Here is a 19,211-nt window from a genome sequence, read left to right on the forward strand (position 1 = left end):
ACGCGCACAAAGGTAGGACTGACTGGAAGCCAAGACTGTTGGCTCAGCCCTGAGACTCCGCCCCATCCAAGCTGAGCACAGAGGCTTTTGCAATTTTGCAAATCTGATCCTATAAGACTGTCTCCAATACAGAAGGTATCCCAGAGTAGACACAGCTGATACATCCAATTGGCCTGGAGGTCAATTCCTCCCAGTGATACCAACAACAATCAAGACTTAACTACAAGGCTATACACACGGTCCACAAAGGGGAGCACCAAGAGTATCTACCTCAGGTAACTGGGGAGGCTGACCCACCTGGCCATATAGGACACCAAACACACAAAGCCATTCTACCAACCCAGGGAAGCAGCGAAAATCCCGAGAAAAAGGAAATAGATCTCAAACAAAAGAAATGGAGGAGAACAAAAGACTGGATATAGAGTTCAAAACCATGGTTATAAGGTTTTTCAAGAATTTTCTAGAAAAGGCAGATAAATTTAACGAGACACTCGAGGATATGAAAAAGGATCAACTAGAAATTAAATATACACTGACTGAAATAAAAAATATTATACAGAGACCCAATAGCAGACTTGAGGAACACAAGAATCAAGTCAAAGATTTGGAATACAAAGAGCCAAAGGACACTCCTCTGGAGAAGCAAGAAGAGAAGAGAATCCAGAAAGTTGAAGATAGTGTAAGGAGCCTCTGGAACAACTTCATGCGTGTACCAACATCAAAATTATGGGGGTGCCAGAAGACGAGAGAGAGCAAGATACTGAAAACCTATTTGAAGAAATAATGTCAGAAAACTTCCCCCACCTGGTGAAAGAAATAGACTTACAAATCCAGGAAGCGCACACACCCCAAACAAAAGGAATCCAAAGAGGACCACACCAAGACATCATAATTAAAATGCCAAAGGCAAAAGACAAAAAGAGAATCTTACAAGCAGCAATAGAAAAACAGTTACCTATAAGGGAGCACCCATACAACTGTCAGCTAATTTCTCAACAGAAATTAAGCAGGCCAAAAGGGAGTGGCAAGAAATATTCAAAGTGATGAATAGCAAGATCCTACAACCAAGATTACTCTACCAAGCAAAGTTATTCAGAATTGAAGGGCAGATAAAGCTAAAGGAGTTCACCACCACCAAACCAGTATTATATGAAATGCTGAAAAGTATGCTTTAAGAAGAGGAAGAAAATTATGATCAAAAAATACATATATATCAACAAGTGAATCTAAAAATCAAGTGAATTAAAAATCCGAGGAACGGAATTAATGAATATAATAGAATCAGGGTCAAAGAAAGGGAGTGGATTGATAATTATCGGGGGGAGGGGTATAAGGGTGAAAGAAGAGACTGGATTAAAATTATACATCTATGCCGGGACCAGTTTGGCTCAGTGGATACAGCATCGGCCTGCGGACTGAAAGGTCCCGGGTTCGATTCCGGGCAAGGGCATTGGTTGCAGGCACATCCCCAGTGGGGGGGATGCAAGAGGCAGCTGATGGATGATTCTCTCTATCCCTCTCTCTTCCTGTGAAAAATCAATAAAACATATTTTTTTTAAAATTATACACCTATGGATGAGGACAATGGGGGGGGGCAGAGGGTGGGATGGGAACTGGGTGGAAGGGAGCTATGGGGGGGGGGGGGGGGAGGAGAAACAATTGTAATAATCTGAGTAATAAAGATTTATTAAATTTGAAAAAAAAGATTTAATGTATAAACCTTAAAATTTTTAAATTTTCTTAAGGCGGGGGGAGGATTAACTTCTCAGGTAAAACTCAGGACTCCTGGTAACTCACAATTTGCTTCCTGTATTTTAAAAAACACATTAGGTACTTAGAGATTAATTACCAAGGAACTTTTGCAGTATGGTCAACCTATCTGTGTGTGCTATGGTGGATTTCTCTTCTGCCTTCCCTTTAGCATTCTAGGAAGTGAAGTTATGGGAATCTGGTCCAGGCATGCTGAGAAAGCAGATGTCACCTGTGCCTGTGTGTCCCATTCAGGAATCAGCCTTGTGACAGGAGATGACTTTGGCATGGTCAAGTTGTTCGACTTCCCATGCCCTGAAAAATTTGTAAGTGTTTGAGGTTTAGCATTTTATATAATTATAATCTCAATTAGATATCTGATAATTAGTACATTTCCCCACATAATAGCTAAATTGTGTTGTGTTCTGCTCTGGTAATACTTTGTGTTCTTAAATTTTTTCCCCAAATTTCCTAAATCCCTTACTCTGAAATAACTATTAGAAATTATACCCCCTGCCCCAAAGTAACACCCATCTTTGCAAATTATTCTAATAAAAAGCTGTGATTGGTCTTTTTTATCAAACCTTTACCAAATTTCAAATGCTTTTCCTCAGAGGAAAAATTTCAGAGTAACTGGAGAAATCTGCCCGCCCAAATCACCTGGTTTGTGTTAAGTGCTGACCCATTACTAATCTGAGAGGCACTTGATCACTGGCTATGGTCCCAACTGCTTCCTCCTCTTTCACAGCCCTGGGGATGGGAAGTTATGGTCCCTTGTAGAAACCTTTGACTTTTGTGTACATCACACACCTTGAGCTTAGTTTTTTGATTGTTGTTTTTTTCAGGCAAAGCATAAAAGGTTCTTAGGTCATTCACCCCATGTGACAAATATTCGATTTACCAGTGGGGATCGACATGTGATTAGCGCTGGAGGTGATGACTGCAGGTTGGTAACTTTTCAGCCCAAGAAATCTCTTTGCTAGTTAAGAGATTTAGTATCACTTCTACAGCTGCAGTTTGGGGACTCACTTAACCCTTTGCACTCCGCTGTCCCCTCTCAGGGGACATCGGAATTCTAGCATATCACTCGGATGTCCCCTCTCAGGAGGGACATTGCAGTTTATTAGTGATTACGGGGAATTGAGTTAATTCAACACAGGTTTCCGCCGCAAAGTAGCGTCGAGTAGCTGGTAGCCAATGTCCAGAATGGTTCGGAGTGCAAAGGGTTAATTGTTAGCATCGGAAGGTAGCAAAAGCAGATGACTCCTTGGAGTCACGCACTATGTATAAATACAGAATAAAAGGAGTTAATGCGGAAAACTTTTATACATGTATGGTTTGAAAAACTTAACTGTTCTGAAAACCTAGAAATATAATGAACTCATTGCAGGTTTCCTCTGGTTGCAGTTTGTTTGTCTGGAAGTGTGTACACATGCCTCATTGAAGGATGTGGATGCTGGGAAGACTGAAAAAAACAGCCTTGAGAAACCAGAATTACAGAAGAGGGAGAAATCAAGTGGTGCTAATTTAAGAATGTAACAGGGATATATGCCCAGAATCATCAAAATATAAGATGGATAAGTTAAAAATATTTATTATATGCACTGAATAACTAATCCATACACTGCCAGATAATTACATTTCAAGGAGGACGAAATAAATAATAGTGAGAGCCCAACCCCCATTTGGGGGGAGTGTGCAAATTTGGCAGACCTGCTAGCAAGGCAAACCAAAACCTTAAAAACCCAACTCGGATTCTTTTCATCATCCTTTAACAAAATGCTTTCCTTTTAGAAAGTTTGTGGTTCACAGTTTAGTGAAATCTATCCTTATGTTTCTGTAAGGAAAGGAAACACACCATCCATCACCCCAAAGGATGTCTTTAGAAGGCAAACCTTATTTTCCCTGAGGAGACACACACAAGCTTCCCTGGAGGACATACTATTTCTGCAGCATCGAGAAAAGCCCTTTTTAGAAATGACAGTGTTCTCCGAGCACTTGTAGTACAGGTACAAACCCAAAGCTATTAGTATATGATTGCTACATTTTCATTTTGAGCTGTCCATCTTTACATTCAGAAGTTACTGAAAAGTTAAAATTATACCCTCATTAATGAAAAAGAAGTAGATGAACAATCATTTCCAACTGTGTACTGTTTAAGGTTTTAGATAGCAATAGTATTTCAGTGGGAGAGCATACTGAATATTTAAAGATATACTCCAATAGAAACATGTTTAACATGTAAACTAAAGAGTTAAATTCACATTTACAAAGTGATACAATTTAGTTAATTCTTGAAAAAATATTTTTACAGCCTTTTATTTTTTTAATTGGAAAATCTGTTTAGATGTATACCACCCACAGCCAACTTCCGAAAGGGATGACAAGTTCACTTTTCAAACTTGTCTATTTCTTTTTGGTGGGTTGGGCTGAACTCTTAGATTTTTATTCCTATTCACTTTTAATGCTGCCAAAGATCAGTATTTGCCATTCAGGAATTTGCTGTTTAGCCTATCTGTAGTTTCCTGAAGATTGGAAATTATGTAGACTGATATTTAAAAATATATTTTTCTAAGTGTGAAGAAGATTATGATGCTCTATTGGTCCTATGAGTTTTTATTTTAATGTATTATCTTTGTAGCATAAAAGGCCCCTTCAGGTGTCTGGGAATCTTAGTTTTGTATGTCCAAAGCCTTGTAAATACTAAGAACAGAAATGGTCAGATTACATCACAAGGAAGCCTAAAAGTGATTAAAACTGGTCAGTTTTAAAGCTTGGAATGCCTGTGTTGGAAAGGACTGATTAAAGGTGTTTAAGAAACTTGAGACATAAGATCATATTCTTTCCTTATTTACATCAATAGTCTCCTAAACAAAGGCAAATTTTGGAATACACTTAATATTACATTTCTATTCATGTATATTATAAAGGAGCAGTCAACAAATTAAAGGGGAAAAAATCCCCTGAACCCCTCTCCCCCTCCATTTTTGAGACTTTTGGCAGTCACGTTTGCAGGTTTTTGGCTTAAGAGAAATTCTATTTCCATTACAATGCAGATAGAAACTCTACTCACCTTAAGCAAGTAGGATAAAATTGCTTCATTGCTTTTTCTTCCTTCCAAGTGGCCAACTTGATAAGCCAACCTTAATCTCTGCTGTCAGTTCATGACTGAAGGTCATGCTGAATTTAAGGAGTCATCCCACAAGTACCTTGCTCTTTTGCTTCCACCTGCCATCAAGCTAAGGGAAGGTGAAGAACCACCACAGACGGTGGAGATCCTGCTGTTTGTTTTTTTAACCCAGAGAGAGTGATGTGTGTGCAGTACCTGACTACGCACCTGCATTGATAAGCTGAGGCTTCCGGCACCCTGAGCCCTGTGTCTGTGTATAAACGCATGCCAAAGCGCACTGCCCTGTGCCGCGCACTGCTTACCGTGAGCCACACCAGTTCCCTTCCGCTTTTTGTAATCCTTTTGGATGATGATGGTTCATTTTAGACCAAGATACCCAACAAAGGTTTTGGAATCAACCTTAGCTCTCCCATAAACCATAGCCACTGAAAGATAAAACTCTCAAATATGTTTCCAGGCAATGTCTATTAAGTAGCAAGAAACAATTCAATCTTAGCATGTTAGCTCCTTGTAAAATGGCTGAACTAAACCACTCCAGCCCTTGTTTCTGACTTATGTCTTTTATAGTGGAATTATGACACTGCAACTACAAAACATTTATAAACGATGATACTAAATATCTGTTTAAATTTCTGGAAGTACAATTTAAAACAAATTTCTTCTGCAGAGATGTGAACAGCATCTCGGCACTAACACTGGAATGAATATATGCCTTAAATTCAATAGAGCCGCTTTTTAGAGCTTTTTAGAAGAGGAACTGTCACTTCACTTACGCCTCATTGGCACCTCTGTGCTCCTCCGTGCTTTGTCTTTACTTTGGAATCAGCACAGCAAAGTGCAACTTACAAAATGGTCAATAACAGTTATCTTTCTTCTCCCAATGGAAAAGCAGTGGCCATAAAACGGCAGACTGCTGGTTTCAGGCCCTTAAACATGAGTTGACACATGTGGTTTCTTTCTCTCTTGGGGATGTGATTGAAGAAGTCACAGAACTTTTTTACAGTTACATTTAATTTGGTCGTCAGAATGTTTGAGTCTTTATTATCCCTTTTGCATTAATTCGCTTTTTTCTAACCAACTTTTAGCTTTACTTTTTAAAAAACTGTACATCAAGTCTTTAAAATCAGTGATCCGTTTAATTCTAAAGTTTTTGACACTTCTTGCCTTAACAATTTTAAAAACCACAAACACATAACTCTATTTTAATTCAGTAGTCAAAAAGTTTAGTCCTACTTTGCAATTTATCCATCTGATCTCTGTAATTATATAGGCTGCCATTTAAAATATACTATTGAAATCTAATTTATACATTTAAAAAATTATCTTCAGTAACTATATTTTCTGGAGTTATTTCTGAGAATGTTTTTCAGAATGAGAGAATGTATATGTATAGCTATATAATCTTGTGAATTTTAAGTCTGTTCTCTGATACCTATGTATATATACTTGTAAAAACTTTTGTATAATTTTGTGATAATGTAGTTCTCGAAAATATTTATTTTAAAAGTATATGTTAAACGAAAACATTTTAAGAAACTGTTCTTTTTCTTTTTGCCATTGGCATTCCAGCTGTTTTCACTCTACATGCCCACCTCAATCATCCTTACCAGAAGGCAAAGTCTAGCTATTTGGGAACCATTTGCCAAACCAGCACACAACCTAAGAAGCCAAACTTAATCACTTAAAATTAAAAAGTAGGATGGACTATTTAAACTACCTCAACACTTTTGGCCACTCTTTTTAGTGGATCTTGAACGTTATATAATCCCTGGAAAAAATGAAAGTAGCAATCCAACTTTTGGAATAGGGATGTTCCCTTCAGTATATTTCTCTGTATACACATGCTCATGTGCGCGCACGCGCGCGCGCGCGCGCACACACACACACACACTCACTCACAGGAACATGTAGTCCCAAACTAGATTATCTGTACTGACAATATCACCAGGTTGTACATGCTGATACTCGAAACAGCAGTGTACAAACAGGCCAGGTGTTTTAATAGAATTCAGTTTTTCCTTAAACTGTCTTTCCATAGTGAAAACAAGGCAAACAACAAAAACACTAAACGTTAAAACCACTTAATAAACTTACAAACTTGAAAAATTAGGTACTTCGGATAGGCAATAACTTCATATTATGAAAGCAATATATTCCAAGTTTCAAAGATTTGACAAGTTCTACAGAATCTTTTTCATCAGTAGATGGAAACTTTCAAACTTCATGATCTTCTGCCAGGTAGGACTGGGTGTTATTCACTGAATAAAACCAAAAAAATTTTAATTAACTGTTTTGCATCCCTATATACCACATTATCTTAATTAAGAAGTTGAGTATCTTCAGACAATATTTGTTCTACAGATTATGATGCAAATATCAGATTTTAAAAGGTACATAAAAGATGGCATGAATTTATAGGCCACTCTAAAATGTTTTGAAACTTTTCCCCCTAATTATTAATGTCTAAGAAAACTGATATGAGATTTGTAAGCAGTGTAACTCCTGAAGGCCTTAGTGTGTGTGCAGATGAAGTTATAAAAGAAATCTTCTCTGGAGATGATCCAGGGAAATAGCAATTGCTGGATAAAACAAAATTGGCTTCCAAAGAACTCACATAAAATTAAACATCAGAGAAAAGGCAGTGATAATTTATTCCACATTTGTGTGCTTATAAATTTAAGAAACTACAAATTAAAACAGTATTTGAATTGACATTAGGAAAGCTAATGTTCATCTTTACCTGGTTTGAGGCCGAATCCATTTCAAGGCATGTCGTGGCGGCACAGTAATGGTGGGGTGATAAAATGTGCAGTCAGGTCTTGTACACTGAGTGTTAAATCTACAGTGCTAAGGAGATAAGAACGGTTTCAACACATGCCAAGTTAATACAAACAAAAACGGCAATTAGAGTGACTAATAAGCTCATCCTAACAATGGGGCAAGAGATATGGTCTGTAACATTAATTTTATTACTACTGAAACCTTGAAAAGTGAAACACCCCCCCACCCCCCCCCACCCCCGACACACACACATAATCCACTACTAATCAATGTAGCAATAGTCCTGCCTAACACCCTAACATTCTTCACTGGGCACGGAACCCTCAGCTCTGCCCAACTGCAGTTGAGGGAAGTGAAGGCCTTCCGTATGATCTTCGGGCTGCTATTTCAGAGATCACTACTCTGAGCAATTAAACAGTGAGAACACATCAACCAGTCTTTAGTACACAGACAAAAGCATCAGAACAAGTCTGGATGGCAGTAAGCTGGACTACTAATCTCATCATCTCAGTTCTGGCATTAGGAAACGAAAAAACCACTGACATGCTTAGGGGCAGTGGAGAACGGCAGCGAAGAACAAAAACTAGTAAAGGTGAGCTTAGAAGACTGACATTCAGTAGTGTCACACCACTCGGCCAAAGAGAGAGAGGCTGAATGACACTAAGGAATAACTTAAAGATCTTAAAGACCTTCAACTTAACTCTAATAAAAAAATAAGTTAAAGGAGGTGGGGGAGAAACTCAACCTCAATTTGCTAGTGATTTTCCAGGTCTCTCAACTGAAAAGATATCACTAAATTCAGTTTTGGGAAAATAGGTGGGGGTGAAGGGTTGAGAGAAACCAAAGGACTTGTTTGCATGCATATAAGCCTAACCAATGGACACAGACACCAGAGGGCTGAAAGCATGAGTGGGGGGATGGGAGGGGGGGGAAGTGGAGGGATAAGGACATATGTAATACCTTAATAAAGGGAAAAAAGTTCTTACTTTTGGATGATAGAAGGGACATTCCATTTTCTTACAAGCAGGGAAGTAACGGCAGAGCTGACTACTAGAAGTAGGTGTTGCTGTTAAAACTGCTGACAAAAATAATAACAAACATTGATCAAATTTATTTGGCAAAATAATTTTTAATGCATTCTGATGTTTTTATGGGAATCATTTTAAAATTAAAATATGAATGATGATTCATATATATTCATTAGTGAAGATAAAAGTACGTAAGAATACTATATATAGTATGCATACACTTCCTCTTTGGAGATTCGTTATGTTAATTGATTCTGCTACAATTTTGAAATTATTCCTTTCACAAAATGCCATTTATTTTATTTTACCCAAAAGTAGTAGTGCACAAAGTCACTAACCTGGTTTTGGAGGCAGTATTGGAATTCTTCTACTCATATGAGTGAAGGGACAATCTGGCTTAGTACATTTTGCATCATATTTACAATTTGGATGGACAAACAAACATTTTTCAGCAAATTTACAATTGGGGAAAGCCCTATAAAACAACAAAAAAAGCATATTATTCACACTTAATCTTCTAAATGCATTAGTTTTTTTGTAGAGGGGCTCCTTATACTCATATTCCATCACTACTTGTTTTCAGAAATAAAAAATAGCAAGAGAAGGAAACTCCATTTTTAAGTGAAGCCATATATCAAAATAGGATACAACTATTCCAAAGCCTGGGATAATAAGTTTCCCAACTCCAGCCAAGTCACATGAAGGGTAAAAGAGTTTTTGGTGATAATGAAAATCACACCACTTAATTATTAAAGTCTATGTTTATATATTTTATGAAGTAAACACTATAGTGAGCATAAAATTTGTACAAGGGATTGTGCTCCCAAAAAGAATACCTGTCTCACATGATCTCCCTATATACATCAACATTATTCTCATATCAGAATCTCCTGAAATTAAAACATGGAGAGAGTCTACCTATAGAACAAAAACAAAATGTAAAGCCATCAAAGTTCATTCCATTTAACCAGCAAGCGGATAAGGAAAAATTATACCCAAGTCCAAAATATTTTCTCATTACCTATTATATAGTTTTTCCTCAATGCCTTAACATTTGGGTATGTATGGATGAACACAATGCATACAAACTGAGATAGTTAATATACCCACCTTAAATGTACAGAAACTGGAAGAAAACCCAGAATTTCATCTCATAGGCCTTAGGCACAAAGAAGCCACCTCCCATCTCCCCATTCCTCTCACACACACACACACACACACACACACACACACACACGCTGTTCAGTCCGGGGCCGTGGTAAGTGTCAATGAATTTAGCTACAAAACTCAAACTTGGCCATAAAAAAAAAAGCTAACTACGCGATCAGATAATAGGAATTAACCTGAGGACCAGAACTGGTTTGCTGCTACTCACTTGCAAGGTGAAATCGGGTGGTGGTAAGCACATTCATCCCCGTTTTTGCAGGCAGGCCAGTACTTGCAGCGCTCCAAAAGTTTTTCTGGCTTCTGTGCCACACTCAGTTCACTCATCTCAGCTACAAGGGAGAGGAATTAAAAGTATATATTAATTATGATCAATGCAGTACATGGCATTTTAATAAATTTCCCTCAAAACCCAGTCTTAAAATCGTATCTTCTATGGCCATATTCATATGAAATAAATGAGTCCAAGTAATCTGAACAACACTGTAAAAGAATCCTGCAAACAATCCAGGAAGCAGACTAGTTGGCATTGTGGAAGTAAAGTGAACAGTGACACTGCAACTAGGGCCAAAGTTCTCATCAAAGCACATGCCTCAAAAATACTTCAGAGCTGATCAAATATAAAAGAGGGAAGAATGTCAAATAGAGAGTCAATAAAATGAAATGCAGACTGAAAACACAAGCTGATAAAAATTTTTAAAAAAATGTGAATGAATTCTCATTCAGGCAAGTTCACCAGCAGTCCCAATACAAAAATGAGGTATGCCCACTTTTCTAAGTCCAGGTGATAAATTTGGCAATGTCTTCAGAGTGAGGAAAAGACTTCTGCCTGAAATGGGTCCAGGAGATCACCTGACAGAGTACGCCTGGCTGGATGTAAGATCACCAGGGCAGTCAGTCTCCTCGTGGATCAAACGGGTGGGGAAGAGCACACTGAGGCCAGTGCCCACACCATCAGATGGCACACGCACTGCCATGGTACGCACCACATTCTGTCCAATTACAGTGTCAATTACTGTGTCTTCAGAAAGTGGGACCATGTTGCCAGACTGTCTCCTGATTCTGTAAGCCAAAAACCTTTATACATGACATTTACATTTTAAATGCTGGCAACTAATTCAAATTTAAAACAGAATAAGCCAAATGAAGTTACACCTGGTAGCTATCAAAAAGCTACCAAATTCTGGTCCAACACATCCAATCCCCGCTCCCAATAGCACCATGGGTATTACCTATTATTGCTCATATTCATGTTTGTGAAAGCAGGTATCACTTGAACTACATCTCTTACAGAGCTGTTCAAATTTGGTGCTGTAACTTTCGAGTGGGGGAGGCAGAAACTGGGCAAGTGCTATCTAACATCTCTGAATGTCAGGCTCCTCCTTTACACAGAGGAAATAATGTCTTCCTTAGTTTATGATCAAATGAAAACAAGAATGCAAACCAGGTAATCAATCAAAGCCTAACAATACAGTGACCCAACTTCAGTCTTTATTCAGGATAACAAGGCACACACACCTGGTCCTGAGGCCCTGAGGAAGATCAGCAGCACTATTATGACTGTTCCAGGCTCCTTAGTAAGTCATCATTTATCTCCAGGTTAAAAGTATCCTTAGTTTTAAATAAAACCTGGTAGGGCCAGAGGATTTTCTCCAAATTTAAGTGATTTTTGTGTCACCCCTGCAGAGATGTGTCTGTCTGACCTTCCTCCTAAACAACATTCTTTAGACTATGGTGTGTGTGTGGCAATCCAGGACAAATGAGAGAAGTTAACAGAATACCCTTAAAGGCTGCTGGAAAGTGGAAGAAGTGGCAACTCACAAGCATATTAAAGAGGTTAAATATTGCACAAGGAAACTGTATCTTTCTGATAGAAATGTTAAACTATATATGCGAAGGCCATGACTCTGATTTTCCCTAACACTTACTTCATAGGCTATTAAAACTTTTCCTGTTTACATTTTAAGGGGAGATTCCCTTTCTGCTGCAAGCTATATAATCTGTACTGCTGTATCATGGCCAGTGGGGGTGACTTCAAACGGCTGTGGCTGTTGCTGTTGGTAGCATCCTGGAAACACTAGACAAAAAGCCACCAAAAGCAATTACAAAGTTTCAAACTCCCTGCTCAGAGGGGGAGAGCAGCGAAAGAGCCCAGCCTCTTTGTGACTGCTGTTCAGGAGTCTCTCCAGCCTCTATGTTCTTCTACAAAGTTTCCTCCTGGAGCAGCAGTGTAATACATTGAGTCCCAGATCAAAGCGATGGTGAAAGAGGCTCACCAGGCATCAGGGCTGCCTCCATAATAGCCACTGTATATGTGTCACCAATGACATGTATACCAATAAAGCCTAGCAGACATCTACTTTTAAGTGAAACTAGACCCTAACATATAAAAAATTAAACTGCCAAATTGAAAACCAAAGTAGTAAAAGCACCAGAATTTTCTCTTACTTTTAAACAAAATATACAAGGTCAAGAAATGTACAGTGCCCAACTTGCAGTTCTTATCCCCTTTGTTTCCATTTTAAAACCGTTCCTCCTTTCAATAGGGTTGTTTTCAACTTCTGCCACCAATCAAAACTCTAACACTGTATTATTGCCTCATTCAGTTCACGATAATAGCGATATTCCTTCACTTACTCATATCTCCCCTTAAGGGCTATATTTTTAGCTATTAAAAAAGCATTTAATACATTCCCATATATCTGCAAAGAAATTTTACTTCAGAAGTATTTGAAAACCCATTATTTTTTTTCTTTGATACTGTTCATTAAGATTCAGTAATTGGCCAGCTGGTGTGGTTCAATGGTTGAAAGTCAACCCATACACCAAGAGGTCGGCAGTTCAATTCCAAGTCAGGGCACATGGCTGGGTTGCGAGTTCAATACCCAGTGGAAGCCATTCAGGGGACAGCCTACTGATGTTTCTCTCTCATCAAAGTTTGTCTCTCTTCCTCTCCCTATATCTCTTTCTGGCTAAAATCATTAAAAACATATTTTTAAAAAATGTATGCCGGGACCGGTTTGGCTCAGTGGGAGAGCGTCGGTCTGCGGACTGAAAGGTCCCAGGTTCGATTCCAGTCAAGGTCATGTACCTTGGTTGTGGGCACATCCCCAGTGGGGGGGGTGCAAGAGGCAGCTGGTCGATGTTTCTCTCTCATCGACGTTTCTAACTCTCTGTCCCTCTCCATTCCTCTCTGTGTAAAATCAATAATATATATATATATATTTTTTAAATGTATTGTAGTAATTGCCTCCCCTGTCAAAGTAGGTGTTTCCAGGAATGTGAAGAGGTCTGAGGAGCATGGTTATTCTCTATTCTGAGTGAAAATGATCAGTAGCTGTACCTGCCACTAATATCCAGAGAAAACCCATAAGAAAAGCTCATCTGCCTAAAAGCATGTCACTATCTGAAATGAGTTGATCTGACTTCTAAATATTCTGCTTAAATATTAATTTAGACGTAAGGACTTTTCTTAATGTCCAAGAACTATTTTGACAGCTAGGTGAGAAACTTTACTCAAGAGAATTTCACTGAAGGAGAAATACCATCAAAATTCAGATTCATTTTTCTATCAAGTTAATTATAAGAGAGACTATTGCTGGTGAAAGAGGAAAGTAGCCAGTATAGTTTCTTTTTCAGAAAAAGGTGGACAGGAATTAAGAATGACAGTCATTCTCTGACAAGCATAATAAGAGGTATTTTTTGGCCTCCATGGCTGAATACCATGTTAGCACTGAAATAACAGCCAACATTCACAGGAGAGACAGTCTCAAATTTAACTGGTTGTTTTGTCTGGAAAAAATAAAGGCCACTACTGAAGAATAAATAAAAGCAAGGCCTCTAACCAGTATGCATTCAAGATAGAGAAACAGGTCAAAGATTTCCTTCTCAATACCAGCGCCCTAAGAGTTTGGAAAGGCTGAGCTCTCAACACACCGTGTGCAAAGCTACCATTGGGGTCATCAAGCTGCCTGCTCATCAACTGCAACTGCTGTGGGTGGAGGAGACCTCTGAGTCCCTGGTTTGAGGCTGCAGTTTGGTTTACAGGTTTCATTCCTTCAAAGCACATGTCCTCCTCTTGATCTGACATGTATCCTGGGGGGCTGGGAACACCATCCAGCGTCACTATAAACTTGGGACTTGCAGGTTTATCTGGTTGTACAAGATCTCTGCCAGATAGATAGAAAATACCATAGAATTAGGGAAATGAACACATAAAGCTGAGCCTCCTAATGTGCTCTTTAGCAGAACTATTGCTCCCTTACTTGCTCTGTTGTTTCTTCAGTAAAAAAAAAAAAAAAAAAAAAAAAAAAAAAAAAACTTTAAAAAACTTGCAAGTACAGCCTCGGTGGATTCCTGCTACACACACTAGCTGTGGCCCATCACTGTGGCAGCATCACCAGTGAACCCTGGGCTAAAGCCAATTTCTCCTCAACTCTCACCCCCACCGTCCATCTGATGCTCATCGGGTCACATGGAAATAAACATCCATGCCCACAGCACAATAGCCAGCAGTCTACATTTATGTTAATTCTATTATCATATGTTTCTTAGAACATTTAGTTAATTATCTAAGGGAAGGATCATCCCAACCCAACTGGCTAACTCTGGAGGGATTTCCTGAATTTGGCCTTTTAAAATCTCATTTTCTGGATGTACATAAAAAAAAGAATCTTATTAACATTAAATCATACGCTGACTTATTTTGTAGGATAATGGATTTCTGAACAAGAAAGATGAACTGGAATATTTGAAACCTGAATTTGGCTTACTATATACAGGGCCTAACTACCAAGTCAATAAAAGCACTCTACACATAGCGCCAGGATCGGGTGGAGGGACGTGTAAACTGGTGGTTTTCCTGCACTGCCCATCTAATGAACACAAATTAGCTACACAAAAAAAAGAAACCATCTACCGTGTCTGCATAAGGTGTCCTGAAAGTACCCGAAGGGTATCTGCGGTCTTCATCCCCGAATCTTGGTTTGATGCCACTACTATTTCCTCAGACAGCTTTGGCTTCTTCAGAATAAATGATCTTGTGTCTGCATAGACCAGGGATTCCATGTCATAGTAATCTGAGCCAAAAAAATTGGCCACAAATGTTTACTTTTGAATATACCTTTATTCCCAACATCACACACGTGAGAAGAACGTCAAGTTTTTAATATATATATTTGTAATTATTTTCAAAGGAAAACCACAATGGTTCTACTCAAGAATAGAGCTGCAATTCTGTGCCAAACATCTTTCCAATGAAGCATTCTTTCCCTCTTCCAGCATATAACCAAGGGATTCTAGAACACTCCTTACCTACAGTATGGAAAGGTTCTTACATGAGGCATCTAATGGGATATTAATAATATGAACTTACTTTTAAATACAATACTTTCTAAAAACATGGAGAATAAAGAGCCCTAATGTTCCCTAGAATTATGATACAAAGACTGTGTAAAAAGCTTTCTAAAATCTGCTTTGTTCATTTTGCACAGTATCACTTAGAGAAATGAACACATCCTGATAAGAATTCAGCTGTCATAATTTCCGCCTGGTTATAAAGACCACTTTGAGAGAGGATTTTAAGATGAACAGACATTTAAAAAAATACAGCAAGGAACACAATGACCTTCAATGCAAATAAGTAGAGCTCACATTATCGGCAACATCATCTTAGGCCCAACACTTTATAAAATACACCAAGCCCTGAGTGGAGATGGCTATCAATATGCAGTCAACTGACTCGAGTTAATGAGCTCCACAGGTAGGCAAATAACAGACCAAAATTCGGACTATTCGTTCATGTTCATTCCCTGAAAATAACTGAACTGAGAATACTTGGCTAGGTACACTCACAAAAAAATTTCAGAACTGTATGCCACAAAAAGTGACCTAAAAGGGGTATAAGCAGGTTGGAAGAGTCCAGAACCTCTTCCAACTGGGAAAAGAAAGGCTTACAGAGGAGGAACAAGTGCAGCAGATACTAAAGGAATGAGCAGGAATAGATTAGGAGGGAAAGTGCTGAGGAGATACCGTATGGAGAAAGGCAGGGCTTCCCTCATTAGGAGCACAGGGATTTGAGGCAGGGAGAAGTGTGGTATGCTGGAGGGCGGTGTGTGGTGGGCTCAGCAGATGAGTGGCAAGGAAGGCTGAGGCATAAAGGAGTTTAAATTCTGGTGCAGAAGTAGTAAGTAACCCAGAGAGGTTTCTAAGTAGGGAAGTCACATGTTTACACTGGTTTTCAGAAAAAAGGAACAGTGGTAAGATGGACTGGAGTCCTGGATCTCAGTTATGAGGCTGTTGCCTAGGAGAGATGCTGAGGCTCCAAGTTAAAAGGTTATTACCCATTTTCCTAGTCTCAGGTGTATTTTCACCTACTATCCCAAGTAGGAGGCATGCCTATTGTCCCTGCCTGTGCAGCAGAGACTGGTAAAGACAGGTGTATGAATGAGAGCAGGAGGAAGAGGAACTTGATGCAGGAAATAGAGGACAGGAGAAAGAGCTGATTTAAAAGGGGAAAAGACAGGTGCCCAAGACAGGAAACAACCAGAGGGTTCTTCCATAGATGACTGGATAAAAAAGATGAGATACATATATACATTGGAATATTACTACTCAGACATAGAAAAGATAAAATACTGCCACTTGCAACGAGTATCATGCTAAGTGAAATAAGGCAAATGGAAAAAGTCAACCACCATATGCGTTCATGCACATGTGGAATATAAAACTGAAACCAACCAACAAACAAGACACAAAAACTCTAGACACAGACAATAGCATATTGGTTACAGAAGGAAAGGGAGAAGAGGATAAGGTGGTGATAAATGGTGATGGAAGGAGGATTTGACATGAGGTGATGGGCACACAATGCAACATATAGATGACGTATTACACAACTGCACATTTGAAACCTTCAAAGGGTGGGGCAAAAGGAGGTTTACAGGTGTTCATATGGAAAATTATAAATTAATTAAAAATGCCCTAGCTGTTTGGCTCAGTGGATAGAGCATTGGCCTATGACTGAAGGGTCCTGGGTTTGATTCCGGTCAGGGGCACATGCCTGGGGTTGCAGGCTCAATCTCCAATAGGGGGTGTGCAGGAGGCAGCCCATCAATGATTCTCTCTCATTATTAATGTTTTTTTCTCTCTTCCTTCTTCTCTAAAATCAATAAAAATATATTTTTTAAAAAATAACAGTATAAGAATAAACACTGTGTTTTGGATACTCACAACAGTAAACCTACTTTTGTCCCACCCTGGATCATTTTATTAACCAATGTTGTCCTGGTAACTGCTAATAAAATTAATAAAAAATAAAAGAGGGTAAAGATAAATCTCAGTTTTAGATTTATTTAGTTTGAAGTGTTGTGAGGCTCTCACATGTTCAGGTCAAGGTGAACTAGGCAGATGGAATAGTGACATCTGGGTGAAGAACACAGGTGTCTGACCCAAGCATTTTGTTTCCTCCAGAAACCCCACTAAAATATCAACAAAGTGTTAATTTTTAAAAAACCCACAAAGAAAATGATTGTGAGAGAAGATACCACCACACTTTGGAAGTAAAAAACCAACTTAGTTCATCTTCAAAAGCTGAGTCTGAAGCCAACCAGCATGGATCCCAAGACTCTCTGCAGCGGCTGAGAAATAGGGGACCTTGGGACTTCCAGGGGTGGGCAGAACAGACGTGTGCTCCAATGTCCATCTCAAGCACAGTTTGTTATTCCTAAATTCTCGTTTCTCTTCCCCTACCTCTATAGTAAAGACATTGGAATACTTGGAGATCCACTTTCTCACTGGTCACCATGGGAGACGCCTATGGATGAAGCACCCTGGTCTCTGACAGAAAGGTGCTACAACATGAACTAAATGCATACTATTAAAACTGTTAAAAACAGGTTTCCTGATAACCTCTGACCAGTTTCTCCCTTGGAGAAAATAACACTTTAGATTCTTGAGTTAAAAGCAGAGGGTCTTGGCACCAACGGATGCCAGCCAGGTTGAAGGAAGCACCATTCAGAAAACAGGGAGGGGCTTGTTAAGGTGAAGATTCTGTAGTAATTTATACTGAGAATTTATTATATTTTCACACTTGGCTCCGAGCCAGTCCATTACTTTACTTGAAAGGTCTTTAGAGAAGTTGACCAACCTACAGGAAAGGACTAAAAAACCCTGACATCAGGGTGCCCCAAACTAGATAGCAAGACACATCATACTCCACTGTAGATTTGTGTTCCTATGTGAGGTCCAAAGCACACACCCCAGCTAATTAGCCCAGAGCACCAACAGCCTCCTAAGTGCCCACTCTTAAATCTAAAACTACCAAGGGCCTGAAGTCATATGAGGAAAACCTCTTTCACAAAAGACAGTGATCAAAACAAGTTTGGAGAAAAGACAAGAAAAAAAAAGTCAGAAACTACCATCAATATCCTCAGAGAAATAAGAGGAAGTACTGCATACATGAAAGAAAACCAGTATGTTTTAAAAAATAAAAAATAAAAAAATTGTAGACCTGGCTGGTGTGGCATTGGTTGGAGCGTTGTCCCATGCACAGGAAGGTCATAGGTTCGATTCCCAGTCAGGACACATACCTAGGTTTAGGGTTCAATCCTGGTCTGGATGTGTATGGGAAGCAATTGACCGATGTCTCTTTCTCATCAATGTTTCTCTCTCCCTCCCCCTCACCCCCCACTTCCTTCTCTAAAATCAATTAAAGTAATTATAGGAGGTAAGCAAAGGATATAGTCATTCATAAACCTACTAGAACTACTTGATGATTTAAACTGTATGGGCACCATGGATAAATATAAAAACAAAAGGAAACAAAACGAATCTGTGAGGGTTGATTAAGCAGATATTACATACACAGACTTCAGCTGCCAAACATTTGAAGGAAAATGGCCTTATGTAGAAAGCAGGATGGAATATTAGATGAGTGGGCAAATCAAGACTGGAGAATTTCTAAACCCTTTCAAACCCCCTGCATAGGTAGGAGGGAGAAGCCATAAGAGAGGCAGAAACTGAAGCAACATGTGTGGTGATAACAGAGTGCTCATCAGCAGGTGAGGAGCTGGCACGTGGGTGGAAGTCACCCTCGGAGAAGACAAGCGCAAAAGGCCATGGCCAGGTCAGGTAGTGCAGTTGGAGACTGTGGAGTCCCAGTGACGAGGAAGAAAACTTGGTTAGGGGCAGAGAAGCAGAGGGTCAAGGCACCAGAGCTTCCAATGAAGAGCAGGTTTGGGGGAAACATAAGGAAGTGGAGAAAATAAGACTTGTGAATTTAAATTTGCAGGTGTCCAATGGCTCCCATCATTTATTCAGCAGACATTAGGGATTCCATATGCATCTGGCAACAGAGATAA

At 39.2% G+C, this 19,211-nt stretch overlaps 2 protein-coding genes across 15 annotated transcripts in view; one reads left to right on the forward strand and one right to left on the reverse strand.

Annotated features, from left to right (window-relative positions):
* Nucleotides 1–6,397, forward strand: part of EML5 (EMAP like 5) — a 109,968-nt gene extending 103,571 nt beyond the window's left edge. For 4 of the 5 annotated variants that reach the window (XR_014794996.1, XM_084883710.1, XM_084883711.1 and 1 more), the window contains 3 exons: nucleotides 1,922–2,075; nucleotides 2,595–2,695; nucleotides 3,140–6,397. Coding sequence is in view for 4 of the 5 variants with exons in the window: in XM_084883710.1 (XP_084739836.1) it covers nucleotides 1,922–2,075; nucleotides 2,595–2,695; nucleotides 3,140–3,218 (334 nt within the window). In the remaining variant the exon portion in view is untranslated. The remainder of the gene's footprint in view (nucleotides 1–1,921; nucleotides 2,076–2,594; nucleotides 2,696–3,139) is intronic. The other variant, XM_084883712.1, reaches the window with a different exon arrangement.
* ZC3H14 (zinc finger CCCH-type containing 14) overlaps nucleotides 3,328–19,211 on the reverse strand; it is a 43,521-nt gene continuing 27,637 nt past the window's right edge. For 2 of the 10 annotated variants that reach the window (XM_084883930.1, XM_084883935.1), the window contains exons 11-17: nucleotides 14,771–14,930; nucleotides 13,789–14,021; nucleotides 10,064–10,184; nucleotides 9,027–9,163; nucleotides 8,647–8,738; nucleotides 7,620–7,726; nucleotides 3,328–7,137 (exon numbers count right to left, since the gene is read on the reverse strand). In XM_084883930.1, coding sequence (XP_084740056.1) covers nucleotides 7,131–7,137; nucleotides 7,620–7,726; nucleotides 8,647–8,738; nucleotides 9,027–9,163; nucleotides 10,064–10,184; nucleotides 13,789–14,021; nucleotides 14,771–14,930 — 857 coding nt within the window. In that variant the 3' untranslated portion in view covers nucleotides 3,328–7,130. The remainder of the gene's footprint in view (nucleotides 7,138–7,619; nucleotides 7,727–8,646; nucleotides 8,739–9,026; nucleotides 9,164–10,063; nucleotides 10,185–13,788; nucleotides 14,022–14,770; nucleotides 14,931–19,211) is intronic. The other 8 variants (XM_084883931.1, XM_084883937.1, XM_084883938.1 and 5 more) reach the window with 6 other exon arrangements.

The sequence above is a fragment of the Pipistrellus hanaki genome, assembly GCF_964339955.1.
Source record: "Pipistrellus hanaki genome assembly, chromosome: 1".
Lineage (NCBI taxonomy): Eukaryota > Metazoa > Chordata > Mammalia > Chiroptera > Vespertilionidae > Pipistrellus > Pipistrellus hanaki.